Below are 20,903 nucleotides of genomic sequence, written 5' to 3' on the forward strand. Positions count from 1 at the left end.
GTGACTTTTTCCTATTTCCCAAACTCAACGTTTTTCAACAATAGATAAGATAAAGGCAAAATTGCAAACCGTGCTCAATACGATACTTACGAAGCGTTCCACCAGTGTTTCTCAAACGTGGGGGAGGGGGCAACTTTGATGGGGATGGGATAAAAACTGAAGATTAAATAAATATTTTCTCAGAAAATTTACAATTTCCGTTAGGTATTTTTTTTTTATCAAACCTCGTATAAAACTTTGCTCTTCATTTAAATAAAGGCCGAACTAAAATTCCGTAATTAACCGGAGAAACTGACCGGCCACTTTTCATCATTTTTAAACTTCAGGAATTATATTTCAATTGATTGCTATTTTGACATCTTCATCAAGGAACAATATTTTGATGTTTTTTTTTTCATTCCTAAACAGCTTTTGTGTATGTATTACTGCACTGTTTTACTTTGTCCGTTTTGAAGGAAGAATTTTGTTGATAATTGTAAATGTTGATTTTAAAGGAATTATTGAAATAAACGAGAAAATTTGTCATTCTAAATGATGGTGATTTTCGAATGTGACCGGGATTCGATAAATTTGGTCGTTTTTGGAGGATACTGTCATTTATAACAGTTACAATGTGAGTTTTAAGTTAATAGGTAATGTATTTGTATCTTTTTTGTTATTCCAAATACATTTATTTATATACTTACTGGTATTATTAACGAATTAGCAAACATAACAAAGCATAATATGTCTACTGAATGCATGATTTCTTAATTATCACATTGGTTCTAATTGTCGTTAACAATACAATTGCTGAGGCATATTCGTACATTAATAACTAGGTAATACTAATTCAATTACAAACATTTTATTTTTGATTTATTTACCGGTAAGAATATATAGGCATTTTGATATTGAAATTTCTCCTCAGTTTTTTTATTGTGTAATCTTGAATATGCCAATTGGAAGAGGAGAACATTTTTTATGTCGCAACGAATTTCGGGCGGATCTGAAAAAAATAAAAGTCTCGTTCCAACGCGGTTGACATGCATGAATAAATGGGTGGGAAATGAATGTTGTCGGCCGCGAAATGATTTATCGTGTGCTGCTGCAACATAGAGCGGAAATAATAAAATTAAATTGTAAAGTGGCTTTATTTCGTGTTGACGATATTTTCAGGTGTAACAAGTTTTCAGGTAATACGAAAAGTATTGATAATTTTCTTTGTGTCGTCATCACGTTAATTGGTTTCGATTTCCGTGAAGATTTAGGTAATACAAAAAAAAAACGGAAGAAATACAGTGTTTGTGAAAATTCGTTGGTGTGTTTGATGGATGAGTATTTCGTGCAGAGAGATGTTATCTTTTGTTTTAATAGATGAAAAGAAGTCATTGCTCAAGCTAAGAAACGTCTCCATGATCATTGTAACATCCTCGGTTTTTCGTAGTGTTGAAGTGACCAAGTTTTCAATGGAATCGCGATATTAAAAATTCTTTTGTATTATAATTGTGTTACAAGGTCGCGAGGCAAGTGTGGTGTTTAAAGGTAAAGGTGATAAATAACTTCTATTTTAATAGGTACCTACTGTATATATTTTTTAAATATAATTACTATTATTCCTTTAAAACACTGCCTTACTTTTATCAGGACAAATTAACCAGAAAATAACATTTTTCAGTATGGGTATTTTTTTGTCAAAAATACAACTTTTTTGATACGTTTTGTATACAGACATTATCATTTACATTTTTTTTAATCATGGGGTTTTAGTAAATGGCCAAGGGGTATAGTCTTTCCGAAGTCAGTGAAACGAATAAAAACGCCTAGCAATAAAATGTAATGAATTTTATAGGCGTCCTTAAAGACGTTTTCTACTAAAAGTAAAAAATTATAATAATTTGTATATAATGTGTAGAAAATTTCTATTATATGTTCATTTGATCCACAACATATTTTAATTATTTACGTCCTCAGTTAATTTTATTATATTGATGGTAAATTTCGTTTTGATCCTCTTCAGAAGGTCTCCAAAATGCTATGTTGTGATAATATTAGTAAACAAAATAGCCCTCGTATTTCTCCCTTTCGTAATTGTAATGATTAATAATGATTAATAGAAGGTGCCTATAATAAATTAAAATTACTTGAATCACACTAAATTTCGCATTGCTGCACTGCACTGCCAGTTCATTCGTTGACAACCGAATTTATGGCCAGGTGGTCCAGTGCGGCTGTGTTTGTATCGCGTTTGCCCGCGTGCTTATTCTTCAACTGGGCGACTAGAACTGTATATGGGTATGGCCAAATAAAAATGGGAACAAGTTTTTCAAATATTTCAATACCGATTTGCTGCATCAGCGACCGAACCTGGTAGAGTTGTTTCAAAATCTTATGAGGTTTGAGCTTCATATGCGCAGAAACGTAATTCCAACCATCGTCTAAATTATTCTACGTCCTAAAAACATTACATCTATTATTCGCAGTCTATCTCGAGCTCGCGTAGCGTAAACAAGCCTTTGATCCGATTACAAATATTATAATAAAATATATATTGATGCCCGAGCGCTTTACTTCATTTCTGGTTGTAATGAGGCACGTGGTCTAATTCTGAGTCAATGTTTTCACAATGTGCTTGTTAGAAGAATTATGCGGATACGCCACGCCTTTCGCGCATTTTGCGGCTCATGAGATTTTGAAACTACACATACTGGTTCTTCAATTGAGATCGGAAAGACTATAACAAACTTTATTTCTTTTCTATTACTCATGAGAATAGTTTCTTTCAATTGCAAAGGTGGAAATGTATTTTTCTTAAAAAAAATAAATGTTTTTGATTAAGGAATTAGTTAAATTAAGTCGGTATTTTTTCCTTTTTTACGTATATGACGGCATATAGCAAATACCATTAAATATTAATTTGTTGCATACTGATGGGCAATGATTCTATAAATCTAATTAAAAAAGAAACAATTCAGAAAAAAGCAAATGACCCAATCGTCTCAGCCATGGACTAGAAAAATTATCTTCCATAATTGAAGAAACGCTTCATTGATAGAGCAATTTTTTACAAGATAGTTGAATGTTTCTGCAAAACATACTTTTTAAAGAAATTTGTACGTCTAAAACATGAATGAAAACTAGATTATTAGTGTTTCGATAGAGACTAGATTAATATTTTATGAGTTTGACTACATAAACTAATACAACTTCTTATTTTTCTGTGTGTTATTTTTAATTTGCAACAACATATTTTTTTAAAACGGATTCTGGGCCTAAATTTTGTTTTTTAGTTAACATAATTTATCAGTCAATATTTAAGGACATTTTCATAAAAATGTGAAAGCAGTGGTGCTGACGTGCATATATGTAGTTAGATTTCAAATTTTAGAGATGTTACAATGATTTTAATTTTTTTAGCTCAAATAATCTTAAAATGAAAAAAATTAAAAATATGGTCCCATATCTTTTAACTTATTTTCATTTTAGTAGTAAAAATGTGGAAAATATTTACCTTCAAGTCAAAATTTCTATATTAGAGAAAAAATATCTCTCAGAAGGCTTTTATTTATAGAACCCGTTTCCTCATTGTAATAAAATTAATTCTACTACTGAAAAGAACTATTTCTTTTTTTTTTAATTCAAATGTTCTTCAGTCCTTTTTTCTTGTAACAATATTTTTCTTGCAGTGGACTTAAAATTAGATCCAAAAGAGTTTCTATTGATTTTTTATAGTTACCTCTATAACTCTGCTCCAGTTAAATCTGTTCAGAACTTTTCAGACGGTCCATTTCTTATACTTTCCAAGGAGCTTTGTTATTTTTTCCCCGACAGAGAAAACGAATGAAATACAAACGTATTTGTTTTCCGAATACGTCGTCCCGAAAGATTTTACCGTCTACGTATTTTTCCAATTCCAACTTGGTTTTCTGGATTGGCGACGTTGTTACCCGGGGTGTAATTCTCTTGGAATGACGGAATGAAAAAACTCTTTTACACATTTTTATAGTCACGTCCGCCTCAGGGTTCGCCTGCACTGGTTGTGCTCCGTTTTATGCCGAAGTCGTGCAGACGGTCGTAAACTGGGGTAGCTCTTATTTTCCCTAATTGAGACACGCTTGTATTTCTCACTGACTACTTAAATATTGGTGACACTACTCGTTTGTTACCATTTAATTCAATCAATTAGTTCCATTATAGGGTGACTGTCTATGGATTTCAGCGTCCGTTAACCAGGGATGTTACATGTTTTCCACTTTTTATCTTTTATGATGTAAAATTACCTAAAAGTCTAGTTCTAATGTCAGATCTATGTACATAAAATTTTGCCTCATCTTTCATTTTTTCCCTTATCCATTCCCAAACTTGTACTTTGTCCTTTTTTGCATAAAAACAAATAATAATTTTTGCTTATCTGAATCAGTAACAAAATTCAGGTTATTTGCACTCCAAAAACGTGGAATAGCCCAGTCATTATAGACATGAAAGAGCCTGTTTCGGGAAAAAAATACTATTAGAAGTTTCTCTGCGGAATATTGTTCGGAAACCTGTTATAAATAAAATATCAAAAAATCAACTCGAGGCTAGTTGGGAAACTTTGTTTTAACAGTGGTCAAAGTTATGGAAAAGTGGTTTTTTGACTCACGTAAAAAAGCTATTATTCATAGCGAAAAAAAGTTTATACAAAAAAGGTAGGTATTAAATAAGCCTATAAAATGAAAAAAGTCCGATTAAATTCCGATAATTTGTTTATGCACAAGAGCTCAAAAATGGTCGAAAATTGCCGTTTTTTTCAATTGCTAATAATTAATGCAATTTTCATCGCAGACACTTGTAATTCAGGATTTTTGAGGCTTTTTACACCCTTAATAAGTGGTAAAAATTTCAGCTCGAAAGCTTCATTGGTTTGGCGTTGGCGGAATTTGTTATCTAAGAAGATGCTATTTTCAATTCATTTTTCCCAAGCTCACAGGCGTTGTAGGGTTTCGATCATTAGTTGTTTTTGTACCTAAATAGTTGTATTGACATATGCATTTACTGAGAATTTAGTTTTTCAAATTTAATTTGTTTAAAAATGACTGAAAAAATGTTAATATTTATTAAATTGTTAAGATAGGTAATTATTATAAAATAAAATAGTAACCTCTATACTTTAGTTTTCTTCGAATTTAAAAAAAAATCGTTGTTGTAAGTTGATTAGAAGCTGAGATAATTTTTTTTATTTATTTAATCGCAGTGACCTTAATTATTAATATTAAGAGCCGAAATTTGGAGAGAGTATACATTAAGAGCTATATTTTCATGTCCTACATTAACATTAAGGTGAATTCAACTATTTAATTTCGAAAAAGAAGATAGCGGCGATGCGTTCTATTACTTGGTCTAGCGAACGAGTGGGGAAGGCGAGGCTTAGCATGCGCGCTTAACGATGTAATAAATATTAACATTTTTTCAGTCATTTTTAAACAAATTAAATTTGAAAAATTAAATTATCAGTAAATGCATATGTCAATACAACTATTTAGGTACAAAAACAACTAATGATCGAAACCCTACAACGCCTGTGAGCTTGGGAAAAATGAATTGAAAATAGCATCTTCTTAGATAACAAATTCCGCCAACGCCAAGCTAATGAAGTTTTTGGGCTGAAATTTTTACCACTTATTAAGGGTGCAAAAAGCTTCAAAAATCCTGAATTACAAGTGTCTGCGATGAAAATTGCATTAATTATTAGCAATTGAAAAAAGCGGACAATTTCGACCATTTTTGAGCTCTTGCGCATAAACAAATTATCGGAATTTAATCGGACTTGTCTTATTTTACAGATTTATTTAATACCTACCTTTTTTGTATAAACCTTTTTTTCTCTATGAATAACAGTTTTTTTACGCCAGTCGAAAAACTACTTTTCCATAATTTTGACCATTGTTTTAACAAAGTTTCCCAACTAGTCTCGAGTAGATTTTTTGATATTTTGTTTATAACACGTTTCTGAACAATATTCCGCAGAGAAACTTCTAATAGAATTTTTTTCCCGAAAAAAGCTATAATGATTGGCCTAGAAATACAAATAAAGAAAGCAAGAGACCAAATTTCAAAATTTGAGGTTTTAAATAAGTGAAATACAAAACTTTTCTAGGCCTCTTAATTTTACCCACTCCTGAATAATTCTAGTCCGTAGTTGCTATTTTATCTTATTAAGGTTAAAAAGTAAAATACTTATAAACAATATTTTTTTATATAGTAGGTAATCGTTTTCTAGATGTACCTGCTGATCCAATTACGATATAGTTGGTAATACATGGCCTGCTGCGATTTTTTAAAAGATATATATAAAAAAATCGCTTGAAAATTACTCGTTTTACAAATAAAATGGAAAATAGATACTATTTTTCTTAAATACCGTTAGGAATCAAATGTAGTAATCGAAATTACAAAATACCTAAGTGGTGTAAAAATTTAAAGTGTGACCTAACAAATATTTACGCAGGAAAATTATATTTTTAACTGTAATGTAGTTTAGCTTACGCAATTTCAGGCACTGCCTTACTGTGCTAGATCGAGCAAATTTTTTTTCTACGACGCCGACGGTCTGTTTCCATACTGGACCTCTGATTGCAGCCGAATGGGTAACTATTGGAGATAAAACTTCTTTCATAAGAAAAAGATGGATGTTTAAATTATATGAGACCATTTATTGTGTAGCGTCAAAATGTACAAAACATTATTATCTTCTGTTTCAGTCTCAAATCCTTATGAAGTATTGCTGTACTTTTTGAATTGTCTTGAAATAGCATTTTTCTAAGAAATTATTCAAGGTGTGTCAATAACAGTCTTATATTAATATTTATTAGTAAATATTATTTAAAGATTACCCAAGAGATTGGTATAAAGTCGTTAGAATTTTTTATAATGGTTTATGTTACTTACGTCTACGTCTGATATTAGAGAAGCAAATTTGTTAATGTCAAGTTGTGGCCTCTAAATTGGTCTAACATATAAACCAGTAAAGGTATGCATGGACACACTTAGGAATTTTTGTGGTCGCATTCTTGAGTTGATGGTTCTGTTGAAATAAGTTTAGCATAGAAATACTGTCTACATTATACACTTTGCATGTCAGTGAATGTGAATATGTTTATTTTGTCGTCTTTAAAATTCAAAAACGTCCAAAATAATTAAAATTATGAATTGTGTAGGCAATTTGAGCCTATATATAAATCATCCATTAACTAAAATAAACAGAGATATGTGATGATTCGTTTTCATTGTGATTCATTAATTTATTGAATTGAACTTTGAAGTAGGTACATTTTAGGTAATCGATATATGAATTAAAAATAAAAGTTCTCATACTTTGCGGTTCTATTAATACATAAGGTTGAAATTCCAACAGTAATTAGTCATTAAGATAAAAGTTTTCACTATAATCTACTCTAGAAAGAAATGCAAAGATAAAGGAACACAAGTTTAATTACAGTATTTATCGAATTTCGTAAATATGACAATGAGAAAACCATAGGAAATAAAATAATCAGAACATAGTTGTTGCTAAAGGAATGATAAAAGTATAAAATATCTGGAAAATGTAATAATAATCTTGTTTTATTTATTTTATACTTTAAACTTGAATAAATTGAAACAAAAATTTGGGGAGATGAATTAATACCACATCTTAATTATTTTATTATTAAACAAATTGTTAACATTTTTAAGTTAATTTATTACTACTGTGATGTATTTTAAAAAAGTGTTGTATTTATAATAATTAGGCTATGAGAATGGGAAATAACGCTTTATGGCATTTCGAATGTCTATAATATGCGATCGGGTAAATTAAAAACGCATAAATAATAACAACTAACATTGATTAATATTAACCCTTAAAGGTCACACTTGGGGTGAACCACCTTAAGGGTCACACTAGTGCGAATTGGGATTTTGCCAATTTTGAACCTTTATGATTTCTTTTTTGTAGAGATGTGCCGCGGACGTCATTTGGACATGTCCATTGGACATGTCGTGAAAAGTGGACATGTTCAGAGGACACTTTTCAGGATTGAAAAGTTGTATGCGCATGCGCGGAATTATTTGTTGCATTCATAATTCCCGTAAAAATTTTTTGAAGTTGGTACATGTAAAATTAAAGATTAGATTTAACCATTTTCTTGTAATTTTGTTGGTAATTGTTTAACTGAAACTGACATTTTAAAAATATAACCTCTTTTATATGTCCACATTTTATTATTTTTGGCAAAGTTAACGATTAGTAAATAGTAATCAGCTGATTCTTAATTTAATATTTAATACACAAATAGTTTATAAATGAAGTATGACCCCAAAATCAACAATTTGGTTATATTTTTCTGAATTGAGTAAAAATCATTATAAATGTAACTTCTGCTCAAAAACAATTTTTAAGAATTCCAGTAGGATGGAAAAACGTTTAAATAAGTGTATTGACTGTCCGGGGAAAGTCAGAACCAGTTTATAAAAAAAGTTTAAAGGTATGTAATAAGTAAAATATATGGACACATATTCATTAGAATAAAAGTAATATTTTGATTGTGTACCCTAAAGCAGTGACCTATGAAAACATGACTTCACTCATAGGTGCCTTATTGGATTCAAGGTCAAAAGTACTTTTCCCGACATGTACGGACATTTGATCGACATGTCCGTAACACACTTTTCCGAAAAGTGCCCATCTTTATTTTTTGTTAACGAAAACGACGTATATCAAAACTGGGGTAAAATTTTCCGAGAAATCGAATGATGTATGTAGTTTTGAAAAAAAAATTGTTAATAAAAATCAAAAATATTTTTTCGAAAAATGACAAATTCGTATTTTTGCTAGAGAAAAAGTAAAAAAAGGATTTTGAAAAAAGAAAAAAGTTGAAAATTTATATTTTTAACGAAAAAAAATCCATATTGATGAAATGATATCGGTTTTTTCCAGTATCTCGAATATAGACATTTTTTAAGTTGTGATTTTTGGCTCCCTTTCTCTAAATTGATGTTTATTTTGCACTCTTTTGCATAAAAATGTTAATTTACAAAATATTATCCATAAATAGTGACAAATACATGCTACAATTAAATTATTAATAAAAATAAAAATTTTGAAAAATTATTAACAATAACTAAATAAACAATGTTCTAGTCTATTCGACATATAAAATGAGGTGAAAAAAATCGGAAATTTGCATTTCAGTTCACTTTATTTCTAGATTATATGATATAAATTCAGCCACACTTTTGCCCACACTAAAGTCACACTAGTGCGAATTGCACCGATCGGACTTTACAGACTCTCTAAATTGGCCGATAATAACAGGCTGGGGACTGAGGTCAGCTGTGGTACGGCTCGGCTGTTTCGTCTGTAGAAAGAATTATCATCGTGAGGGGAACTCTCGGCAGCTGCTAGGTACCTGAGAAATGCCGGCTGTTGCAAAAAACGGTGGTGTGAATTCGCACTAGTGTGACCTTTGAGGGTTAATATAGACTAAATGTCCAAGAAACGTTACACTAACTGTATGTAACAAAATTATCGCATTAAATAGACCGATGACCAAATAAAATTAAACGTTGAAGGTACCAAGGGTGTTATAGGACAACAATGGCCTCGGTCGATGTACTTACACAATACTGTCACCTTATGCATTGTTATCTATCATTACCGTAATAATTATAATACATGCGACAAATTAAAACGTAAGAGATTTAAAATTGCTACTTCTGATCTGTGTTTAAATATGCGTGCAATTAGGCCACGCAAATAAAATTTTTACTCGAAAAAAGTCCTATCCGCGATATTATTGTAAAATTGTCTAAAGGAACATAATACAAGACACCTCTCATCTCGTGATCAAAAACTTTTATTAGCTAACTTTTCTATTTAAACAAATAAGTGAGGAAAACGTTTTTTTCACTTTGCAGGGAAAACCATCAATAGGGATTAAAATTATCTACAAAATGAGACTTGTTAAATTATAATCGGTTAATAAACAAAAAAGTTATTGCAAAAAACAAGAAAGTGCCTATTTTTTAATTTGTTTATAACTATCGCATTTATTGTTAAAATTTTATTAAACCTATCACAAGTTGAGGGTTTTGTCATACTTTAAAAGTGTGCCGAAAGTGGGCGCTGTAGGTGCAATAGTTTTCGCACAATTCAATTTGTTTATAACGGAGGCTCCAAAAGTTATGAACTTTAAGCCTCTGTATAGGCGTTAATTTTCAACCTAACATGATTCTGAATGCGTCATTGTAATCTTAAAGACGTAATTAAGTGACCTATTAAAAAATATCACCGTTTTTGACATTAACATTCTCAAATTGTGCATTAAAAAACCTTGCGTTTTTCGCTTATAAACAATTTGAATAAAATTGTTGCTATTTATGCTACCTCACTGAAAATAGATTCAAGCTGACAAAAATACAATTTTTTTTTTAATAAAAAGCACCCTCTACGACCAACAGCCAAGATAAGATTTTTTTTTAAATCGTAGCGCAAGTTCAAATTGATGCGCGCTGTAAAATTTTGCAATATCTCCGCTTCTATTCATCGTAGAAACTTCTTTTTATGTTTAAACTGGGGTAGCTCGACGAAAAAATAACAATGGGCATATTTACGAATTCGTTGAATAGCCCTGAACTCCAGAAAAAATGCATCTTTCAAATTTTTTCTAATTTACAAAAATGTCTCAAAAATTATTGTTAAACGAAATATTAATTAAAATTTCAATTTCGGAATTATTTGATTTATTAAATAAATAAATGAACTATCGTTCATTTAAAAAGTTTTCGCTAATTTTCCTGGTGTAAATAGAAAACTGCTCCACTAATTGTAAGATAACTATTGTTGGTTTCAGAAGTGCAGCTAAAAATAAGTATTTATTTCGTTTAACTCCGTAGTTCTTGGAAATGAAACATTATTTATAATGTGTTCTTTGTGTTTATCTACGACTCGACGAAGTTTAATGCTTTTTCTCATATTTTTGAAATACCTGTTTGAAAAAAATACTTGTGAAGAAACGGTTTTAATAGTGAACATTTTTCTTATTAATAAATATCGCGCGCAGAATGCAGTTTTGACACCGCAGTAATTATTAACAGTCATTAATCATAAATTACTAATGTTAATTTAAACCGACCTTTAATCAGATGTTGCATGCACACCTAGAAGTATTGCATAGCCTTTTACAAACTTCGAAATAATTGCATCAAGTCACCGGGCGGCGGGCTCATCTTCCAAACGGGCTTTCGCAATATTTTGCAAGCCCTTCTCCGTGTCCGTTTTCACTCGTTCGTCGCGGCTCGGCCGTGTATATCGCGCGGCCGCGGTTCAAGGCCTCCTGTCTACCTTGGTTTGAGTCAATGACATGTGCGTGCACGGCTCTTTGCCCATAACACAATGCATATATCGTTCTTTCTCTGTACCCTGCCGCCGCGCCGTTGTCAAGGTGATGATGACGAAACGAGACCCCACCGCGTTTCGGTGCGCGCAATATGCGCAGAGCGACCCCTCGCGACATCTATGAGCTTCGAGATCAACTCAGGTTAGGGATCTTTAGATTTGGGTTTGTCTACGAGCTACATAGTGTCGGCATCTATTGTTGTTTCTCCGAGTTACTACGGTCGAACTTGAGGAGACTACAGAAAGCGTATTGTACATTCTGTTCGGTTGTCTTGCTGATAAAAACAACTCAGCGATGGCACGGGCTTTGCTGATGATCTTTTATCCTGAATTTTTTCCACATGCAGTTTGAATTTAATAAATTTGTATTTTATTCCATAACGATTAAAAGTGCATTTTTTCCAAACTAGTTTTATTATCCTATTGTTCGGTTTTTGCGTATCAATAATTGTTCAAAAACATTACGTAGGCGGTTTACCGCCCATGCGTCTATTGTTTTACGGAGAACTGTAGAGATTTGTTCGAATGGAAATGTAAACAGCCATTGTGTTTGGTGTTATTTTTATTGAGACAGTAAAACTTTATTTCTAATAATTTTTTATTTAAGTGGGGTAGATTGGTTTCAAGTAGTTATCGAAATTATTTCAAGACGTATTTTACGAATACTGTATTGGCAATGGTCATAATAATTCATTAACATTCCAGATGTGTTTTATAAATATGCATTCGTCTTAGTAACTTCCTGTTTAGTTACTTATTTTTGGATGCGTGGTTATTGTCTGTTTGTGAAGTGTGCAGATTTTCAACTTTGAATCTATTGATTGATTTATAAATTGTAGCCTTTTATTGAATTTATTATAAAATTTCTTAATTAGTAAACATTAAACAAAAACATTAAACATTAAAAAAATATATTAAATTATTATCTTTTTGAGTTGTTACGCTATTTAAGAGCACCATTCTCATTGAGAATTTTCGAAAATCTTTGGCGCATAACGAACAAAATGTGAGATAATAGATATTTTTCGGTGCTTCTATTTCTAAGACTTCCTATTTTTTGTTATATTTTCAAAAATGGGCCGACATAAAATAACCAAAAAGCTATTTTTTTTATTGTAACACATAAATATATGTCGGGAGACGCTTTATTTTGATGATACAGAGTAGTTATAGTCTTTCCGAAGTCAGTTGAACATGTATGAAAACGTCTAGCAATAAAATTTAATGAGTTTCATAGGCGCCCCTAAAGAAGTTTTCTGTTAAAGGTAAAAAATAGTAATAATTTGTATATAGGGTGTAGAAAATTTATATTGTATGTTCATTTGACCAAATTATTATTAGTTATTTTAATTATTTATGTCCTCAAACAGTTTTATTATATTGATGGTAAATTTTGGTTATGACATATCAAAAAACATTTACATTTTCATTAAAATATGCTCGGCAAGAACCAACGGGAAGGTATGAACATATCCTTGCCAGGAAAGGATGAGGAGAGATTAGGTTAAGGAAAGTTATTAAATAAAAATAATCAACAATAAAATAATTCCGTATTGCTGCACGGCACTGCTAGGCAATTTGTCAACAATTTAAATTTATGGCCAGTCGCCCAGTGCGGCTGTGTTTGTGCGCCGTTTGCCCCTCGTGTGCATTCTTCGACTGGATGTATACATTTCTACTACCTCCACGTTTAGTTCGACCAGACCTATATATGGGTATGGCTAAATAAATATGGGAACAAGTTTTTCAAATATTTCAATGCCGAGTTGCTGCGTAGCGACCAAGCCTAACTCTTTGGTCTTCAATTGAGATCGGAAAGACTATACTGTTTATTGAAAAAAGCTTTAGTATGAATCAATAAAAATATGGTTTTTGATGCATATCGATAAGACGCATCGATTTCGAAATAAAATGTCTGTTTTCGAAGTAATTTTTCAGTCACATTACTTACAAATATTTTTTATTTGGTTTTTCTCATTTGTATTTTTCTTATTTGAAATAAACTATAACATTTAATTAATTTAATTTTGAACACTCTATACCTTCCAGAGGTTTCCAGATATACAGGGTGTTTCAAAACATGTGTCGGAAAATGAAAGGTGTGATTCTGTAGCCCATTCTAAGAAAAAAGTTCTTGTTAACATGGGCCCGCAAACGCACCGGGCTATTTTTTTAAGAAAAAGAATTGTCGAACTTATATAATTTTTTTGTATATTTTCCACATATGAAAGCTTTCATTGTTTAGACGCATTTTTTTTACTTATTTACGAATTAGTCTTTTCTATTTCTTTTAACATTACCAGTATGTGTAGATTTAGAATAACCATTTAAACGTACCATTTTTAATAAGTTTTTTGGAAATCTTTTATCTGTTTGAATTGCGATTTATAAATGACCATATTTCCTTGTCGCTGAGTAATGCATACATTTTTATTAAAAACAGTTTCCTTTGCAGTCGGACGCCTGGCAGCAGGCAGCCCTCGCCAGCCGAGGAAGATCTCAACAAGAATGGCATGACTCTCGACCCGGGCACCCTGGTGCTCAAGCCTCAGGAGCAGCAGTTGCCGCCCCACCTGCACCACCTGCCACCCCATCATCTGGCGCCTCACCTGGGGGTCACCCTCGCCGAGTCGGTGAATCAGCAGTTCGAGCACTTCGCCGAGCAGCAGCAACAACAACAGCAGCCTTCGACGAACCCCTACGAGCAGCAGCAACACCAATACGCCCCGCCACCCCCTCAGCCACACCAGGTGGACAGCGCGGTGCTCCAGCAGCAGCAACACAATTTTGACGTACAGGTAGGTGAAATTCCTTCTTAAAATTTATATTTTATTTACTTAAACATGGTGTTTATGGAAAAAAGTGCGTTCCGAAACAAGGAAATGCTTTTTTAGTGGGGGTAAACGGACATAAGTAGTACTTGATTTAGCCGTCGTTATAAACGCTATAGAATAAGCGTACGCGCGGGGCGCTAATTCCGTTGCTATAATAAATTTATAAATTAAAAAAATACAACCAGGAAATTTTAAAACGTAGTAATAATTAAAATGGATTAATGTGCCGGTTATTAACGCCTTAATGTATGCGATGGCATCATTTTATAGAAAACACTTAATCAATTTAAAAACAAAATGTTGCTAAAATATTTTTGAAGTATTCTTGGTAAAAGCTCTAAAAATAACAGATGTTATGTTTTATTGTCTTTTTTTCAAGTTTTCTATATCTTGTTGCTTTCTAAACTGTTACGCCTATGGATAGATCCCCGCACGCTTTATCCTCCTTACTAGTCGTAGAACTAACGAGTTCCAAAATTTCGACCGCGAAGTAAAGTGGTGGAATTTGTTTCATTCAATTGGTTCAATACTAAACATACATTATACATAAGGTTGCTAATATTACGTAGTTTTTATTTATTTATATCGGAAAAGTCACTTTTAGGTCACTTATTTTATTTTCAAATATTTTTTGGTCACTTGATCACTTTCTGTATCAATATTTTGAATTGACCAAGTGGAGAATCGGTGTTAATAGAAATTATACAAATAATGACACAAATTTTCGTTTTGTGTGCAGTGGCACGTGCCGTATATTGCGTATACGGCCGGTATCGAGAGAAATCACATATTTGCATGTCCGATTTAGGAACGGATCGCGGTCGGCTCTGTTATAATTTTTTGATATTGCCGCAGGATAATTGCCGTTTTTTGCGAAGCGCCGCGAGTCTATTTACCTCTCTCGCCTTTAATCGATACGATTTTAATGCGCCGTGAAACAAGTGGAGTAGGTGCGCACCGATCGTTCTAGAAATAGGAACGTTTTTGTTTACTCCGATCGCATTTTGTTTCCGCTTGTGAGTGTACTTAAACTCGTAAAATTTCAAAAATAGGATGAGGACACGACGGTATAACTAACAAAACGTTTAAATACTCTTGGTACCAAGTAGGATTTTAGAATTCGGAATACTTTTACGATTTAATTATGGAACAGCAAAAACTTTTTTAAACTATATGGAAATCAGAGAGATTTATTTAACTCGTTTATAATTTTCTAGTGTAATTGTTTTTTGCGAAATATTTGAAACTTAATGTAATTATGACCTTGGAATTCCTAAGGATCTCGTCGTGACACGAAAAAAAAATGATGTTTCGTTTTTAGTCATTTTTAAATTCGTCTGGGAACACTCCTTTTTTGAATACCATGTATGTACAATCAAGAAAACAGCTTCGATAGTGCAGAGGCAAGCAGGAGATTTTTAAAAAAATGATGTTTAAAAATAATAGTAATAAATATTGCAATAATCCAATTAGTCGATATTTTGGCGAAGGCGCCAGGAAAATTGAACATCGACAATGATGTTCTCACTAGCATTTCAAATAAATTGTTTCGATTCGATTCTGTATTTCTCCTAGCCATTATAATTATTCTGCCAGGTATTTTGAACCACGTAAACTTTCAAAATCTATAACTAATTCCATGTTTAATCAATATGGAAAAAAACGAGGCCAAAAATTGTTTGGAAACTCGACAATCACATCTTGATTGTTTTTCCAGCTGTGAAAGTACAAGTATTTCCTACTATTTATACATTTGTCATATTTTCAAACAATTTGTGTAGATGTTTGACGCGACTGGTATCTGTCTCTATTTCTACTGCAATCATGTCATAGTTTACTGACTTGATGTCATTAAATTCGAGAATTTTAAAACTCCAAACAAAAAAATGTGAAAAAATCTACACTGCGGAATATAATTTATGTACAGAATAAAACTAATTAACAATTTGTGCCATACATTACCAAAAAAATGTAGTTATAATGTATTTCACTACACCATAATTTAATGAAATTTATTCATTTTCTATTTTACTAATAGCTGTTTTACATTGACAATTTATGAATCAATTAATTCATGAAGTCGCTTCATCAAGGAATTGGACAAGTGTAATGCACCAAATCTGCTGTCAAATAATTTCATGAATTTATTCATCAAGTTCTTGACGAATGAGAGCATGTTCTAATTTTCGTCAATTTCTTCGTGAAGTTCGGAAGTACCAACCCAACAGATTTCCAGCCTCAGATCAGTAATGAGGTTATGTTATTGGAATATGTAAATAATTGTGTGGCGTCGTACTAGTTTTGCATTGTTTTTACTGATTTGTTACTTACAAACACTAATATTTATAATATGTGTCAAAACGGTACCGCTGTTGTATCACTACAATTATGAGTGGAAAGGTGACATTTTTGAAATTTATTTGCTTTGATTCGTTGGTAGAATTGATTCATGCGTCAAAAAACTTAACAAAGTCTGTAGCAGTGTAAAACCACACTGTTTACCAATAAATTCGTGAATTAATTCATGAAGAACTTCGTCAATTTATTCATCAATAAATTGTCAATGTAAAACAGCTATAAGAGATGTAAGAGTTATATTAAAATGTCATAGATATTCTTTAAAAATTTTTTGCAGTTGGTAGCAAAAGCTACCTTATAGATATAGATATTAGGTATCATTAAAAATTAAAAAATGTAATTGTTTGCAAACCTTATCGATTTTCTCTTGGTGTGTATAAATGTCATATTACATTTATAAATTGTATTTAAACAGTGATCTAATCGAAAATGCAAAAGCAGCACCCATAAGTCTAGGGAAGAAAATAGATAGATGGTATTCAACTGAAAACACTATTGAAGATAATTACAACTTCAGATGTTTAGATATATTTGTTTTCATTAAAATGTTGCAATTTGTTAATCCAATTTTTCTAATTTGTTCTGCACAAAATTACAATCACGCACAAGAATTAGACATGTCTCTTAACAGACGTAAAAGCGATACAAATGTAAGAAAATTATTTCTATTTGTGGTACCTTAAATAAAAATACAAAATATGCGCTAAACGCAAATATTTTTTCAATATCCAAGGTGTTCTAGAAATTGGTAGATACGATTTAAGTAGTCATGGAACATCAAATAACGACTATTTTATCCATTCGACAAGCTATTTTTTTAATTTGCGTAGTATTGTTATAAGATTTTGAGGGTGCTACATTTGCCATTGTTGTTAGTTTTTGACCATGCCAGAGGTCGCTAGCTACTCTTTAAAATCGCTGAAAACGCATTGTTTTTGTGCTAGGCCTGTACCATAACATAATCAATCAGCTCCTATTTCTTAAAGTATAGGATATCTGGAAACAAACGGGCCATTTCTCAAGGGAATCTTCCTTGGATAAAAATAAATCTATACGAAATAATGAAATAATTCCCGTAACTTTTAATTGAATCAAGGAGCTTGATCTAAATCCGTTTATTTGAATTATGAAAGACCCTCGAGGTATGTCCCATTTGTTTCTGGACACCCTGTATGTTGAGAAACACGCAGCTGCAGAAGCTGGTGGACTTTGCCATAGTCATTTGCGTTTTTCTCAAAACTTCAGTAACTTTTATAAACATAATAGTTACCTCATAAAATGTCACTGAGGAAGATAGTAGCTAGTGACCAACAGTCCTCAATAGCAATAGCAAACATTTACCAGTACCAAATTTTAATGTAATGCATTATTTTTTTTTTGAAAACGTGGTTAAAACTTTAAAAATTCATCATCATTTGACGCTCGGTACCTTCAAAACCGTAGACTTTAAGGTATGGTGCACTGGTTCAGTGACAGAAAAGTTCGAAAACTTCGAGGAGTAATGAGAGTAAGAATTCAATTTTGTATTTGAAAGAGCCGGTAACTTAAAAAAAATGGTACTCTAAAGAATTGCTTAAAGGATGTAATGAAATTTGACCGAAAATAGAATCGTATGTATCCTTAAGCAGGGTTCGTAGCGGCCGGGAAAATCGGGAATACCGGGAAAAGTCCGGCAATTCGTTATTTTTCATGAAACACTTCAAAATATTCATGAAAGTCAGGCAATTTGATGTTTGCAACTGGAAATGTTGTGAAACCAGGCCCTGGTTTCTCGAAAGAGAAAACTATTTGTGGTTTTGAAACCTTTATAAGAGGTTCTTTGGGTATAAAAAAGATTATGGAGTCCAGTCGAGAAAAAGTTTAATGCATAAACACCAATTGGTATGCAAAAATTAACTACAAGTGACCTGGATTTTTTTTATGAGTCAGGGAAAACCTGGAAAAGTCAGGAAATTCCTTATTACTTTTGAGCTATGAACCCTGTTAAGGCCATTTTAGCCTTAGTTTTCTGGTTATTATACTTTGGTTTACATATTTCTGCTACTATGATTGAACACCGACGTCAAGAGATAAGCAACCCCCAACCTGGAAATTTTGCCGAATCCCCACTTTGTCGTAGGGTAAGGATCTTTCTTGCTTAAGTTTGTTTAGACAAGGGACCAACGGTTTTACATCCTTTCCGAGTCATGGTATGTCTTCCTATACAAATCTCGTCGAAATTTGCATAGTTTCTGTGAATGCACCAACATACAGGTCACTAAAAGGTGGACAAGCATCGCGAGCGTTCCTCGGATAGTCACCCATCTTACTAACCGTGATTAGTGCTGTTTGACATTTCATGTCAATGTCGCCAGGTCGCACTCGCCCTTTTAAAGCCATTTTCGCGGATCATCTAATGCGAAACCAAACTTTTAGTGTGACGTTCGTCTTTTAGCACCCATCATGGGCGTCTTTTTTTTAACATGAAACAATCCATATATTTTCATAGTATTGAATCCTCGACCTCATCCAAGTCCAATGATGTATGAGTATTACTTTTTTGCAATTTTTCAAACAAATAAGTTATCACTGTAATTTCTTGTATTGTTAGTACGTGAAAACTATTTTTTTTGAATTTTTTATTTATTAGTCATTAAAGATTCATCTTTTGAATAAATTCATAGTTTTTTATTATTAAATTTTTCCTTTGGGACTTTGAATTTATGGCAGTATATTTTTGTTGTTGTTGTCTTTGCCTTTAAGCAATAATTGTATGCTTTAAAATTACAGCGAGATAAATTGCATGTATCGAATCGCTGTAACAAATTAAGTGCGGCCGAGGTGGCGTCCAATCTCCCGATGGAGGGCGATATTTTCGGATCACACCTTTATTAAACTTTCATTATCTGATTTCGTTCGGCCAACGTTATCACTTTGCGCTCGTGTAAATAGGTTCGGGCGTCGCACATTCTGCGGGCTAATTAAATTAGCCCGTCGAATAACGGCCGCACCGTTACGTAAATAAAGCATACGATGTGACATTCGGGGCGTTCACTATCCCGTCCTCCAGTCGAACCTCTATCCGCCAATTAATTTATTTTTATATGGGACACGACGGCCCCGTGTATTACTTCATACGTGCCGAGCACGAGAGCCGTTGCCAAAAAGTTGACAGCCCTCACGCCATGGCGGAAAGTTTTGTTTACGTGATACAGGCCAGAAATGCGGACGGTAAATAAAAGAAGAGGAGTTTAAATTTTAAACGCTAACGTCCACATCGTAAAGTGTGCACGGTCCTTTATAAAAAAGAATCATATGTGTCGCGAACAAATGTTTGAATGTGGACGTGTTATAATTTAAAATGAAAATGAAAGAAACACGAAATTTATACTTGTATTTATTAAAACAAAATACGGTCGTGTATCACAAAGTAGGTGTAACGTAGAATTATTATTAAAATGTCGCAAACGGCGTTTATCCCAACCCTTGTGACCAAACCGCTCTCTACTTATAGAGTAATTGAACTGAAAAGTAAATTGAAAAAAAATCTAGAGCCGCACATTTATTGTAAATAAAACATCGACGAAAACGAAGATGACTACCGGTCGCTGAATTACAAGTCAAAGTGGATCTTATTTTTGGAAGGGCGAAACGGGCAGTGACTATGAAACGCCTTCATTATGGCCATCCTTCTCTATCACACGGATTTCTATGACTTACTTTATAGCTCTCACTTAACGGGAGATATACCATGGGGACTTTCCGACCCTGTATACCATTGCGGCTCTTTTATAGTCTAGTTTAAAGAAAACCAGGTACCTCAGTTACCTACTTTTTCTATAATCTCTACTTTATTCTTTTATACTTCCACATAACTATTTCGTATGAAGTAAATTTTAAGATAACTTCCGTATTTGCAGTAAAATGGACGCTTTTGCCTCTTGTTATGATATATGGTGTAACAACCCGAAGTTCGACAAAAAATAAGTAAACGTAGTTGTGGCCAAAAATATGTGATCGTCATAAGGACTACCTACGTTGTGTGTATCTATTTTTATATTGACCGGAAGGCGCTGGCTACTAACTTTGTAGAGGGGATGGATGGTTTAATTATATAAAACAAAAGCAGAGTAAATACACCTAACCTTTATTTACATACAATTCAAATTAAACATGTGACAAATAGAAAGAACAACAAAAACATTAACAACCATTTAACATAAAAGGAGAGTGCCAGGCTCACCTAGAGCTCCTGCGGGGAAAGAGCATGGCAGAGAAACCCACGATCGTTGCTCTTACCACCCAAATATGAATGCAAAACAACCGCTAACCAAAAG

At 32.6% G+C, this 20,903-nt stretch overlaps 1 protein-coding gene across 1 annotated transcript in view; it reads left to right on the plus strand.

The window, feature by feature from the left end:
- LOC108913589 (pumilio homolog 2-like) overlaps positions 1-20,903 on the plus strand; it is a gene marked incomplete at its 5' end in the record, with an annotated part of 82,110 nt that overhangs the window by 45,682 nt on the left and 15,525 nt on the right. Inside the window, one exon of the mRNA XM_023455646.1 lies at positions 13,851-14,193. Coding sequence (XP_023311414.1) covers positions 13,851-14,193 — 343 coding nt within the window. The remainder of the gene's footprint in view (positions 1-13,850; positions 14,194-20,903) is intronic.

The sequence above is a fragment of the Anoplophora glabripennis genome, unplaced genomic scaffold (assembly GCF_000390285.2).
Source record: "Anoplophora glabripennis isolate ALB-LARVAE unplaced genomic scaffold, Agla_2.0 scaffold817, whole genome shotgun sequence".
NCBI classification, from domain to species: Eukaryota; Metazoa; Arthropoda; class Insecta; order Coleoptera; family Cerambycidae; genus Anoplophora; species Anoplophora glabripennis.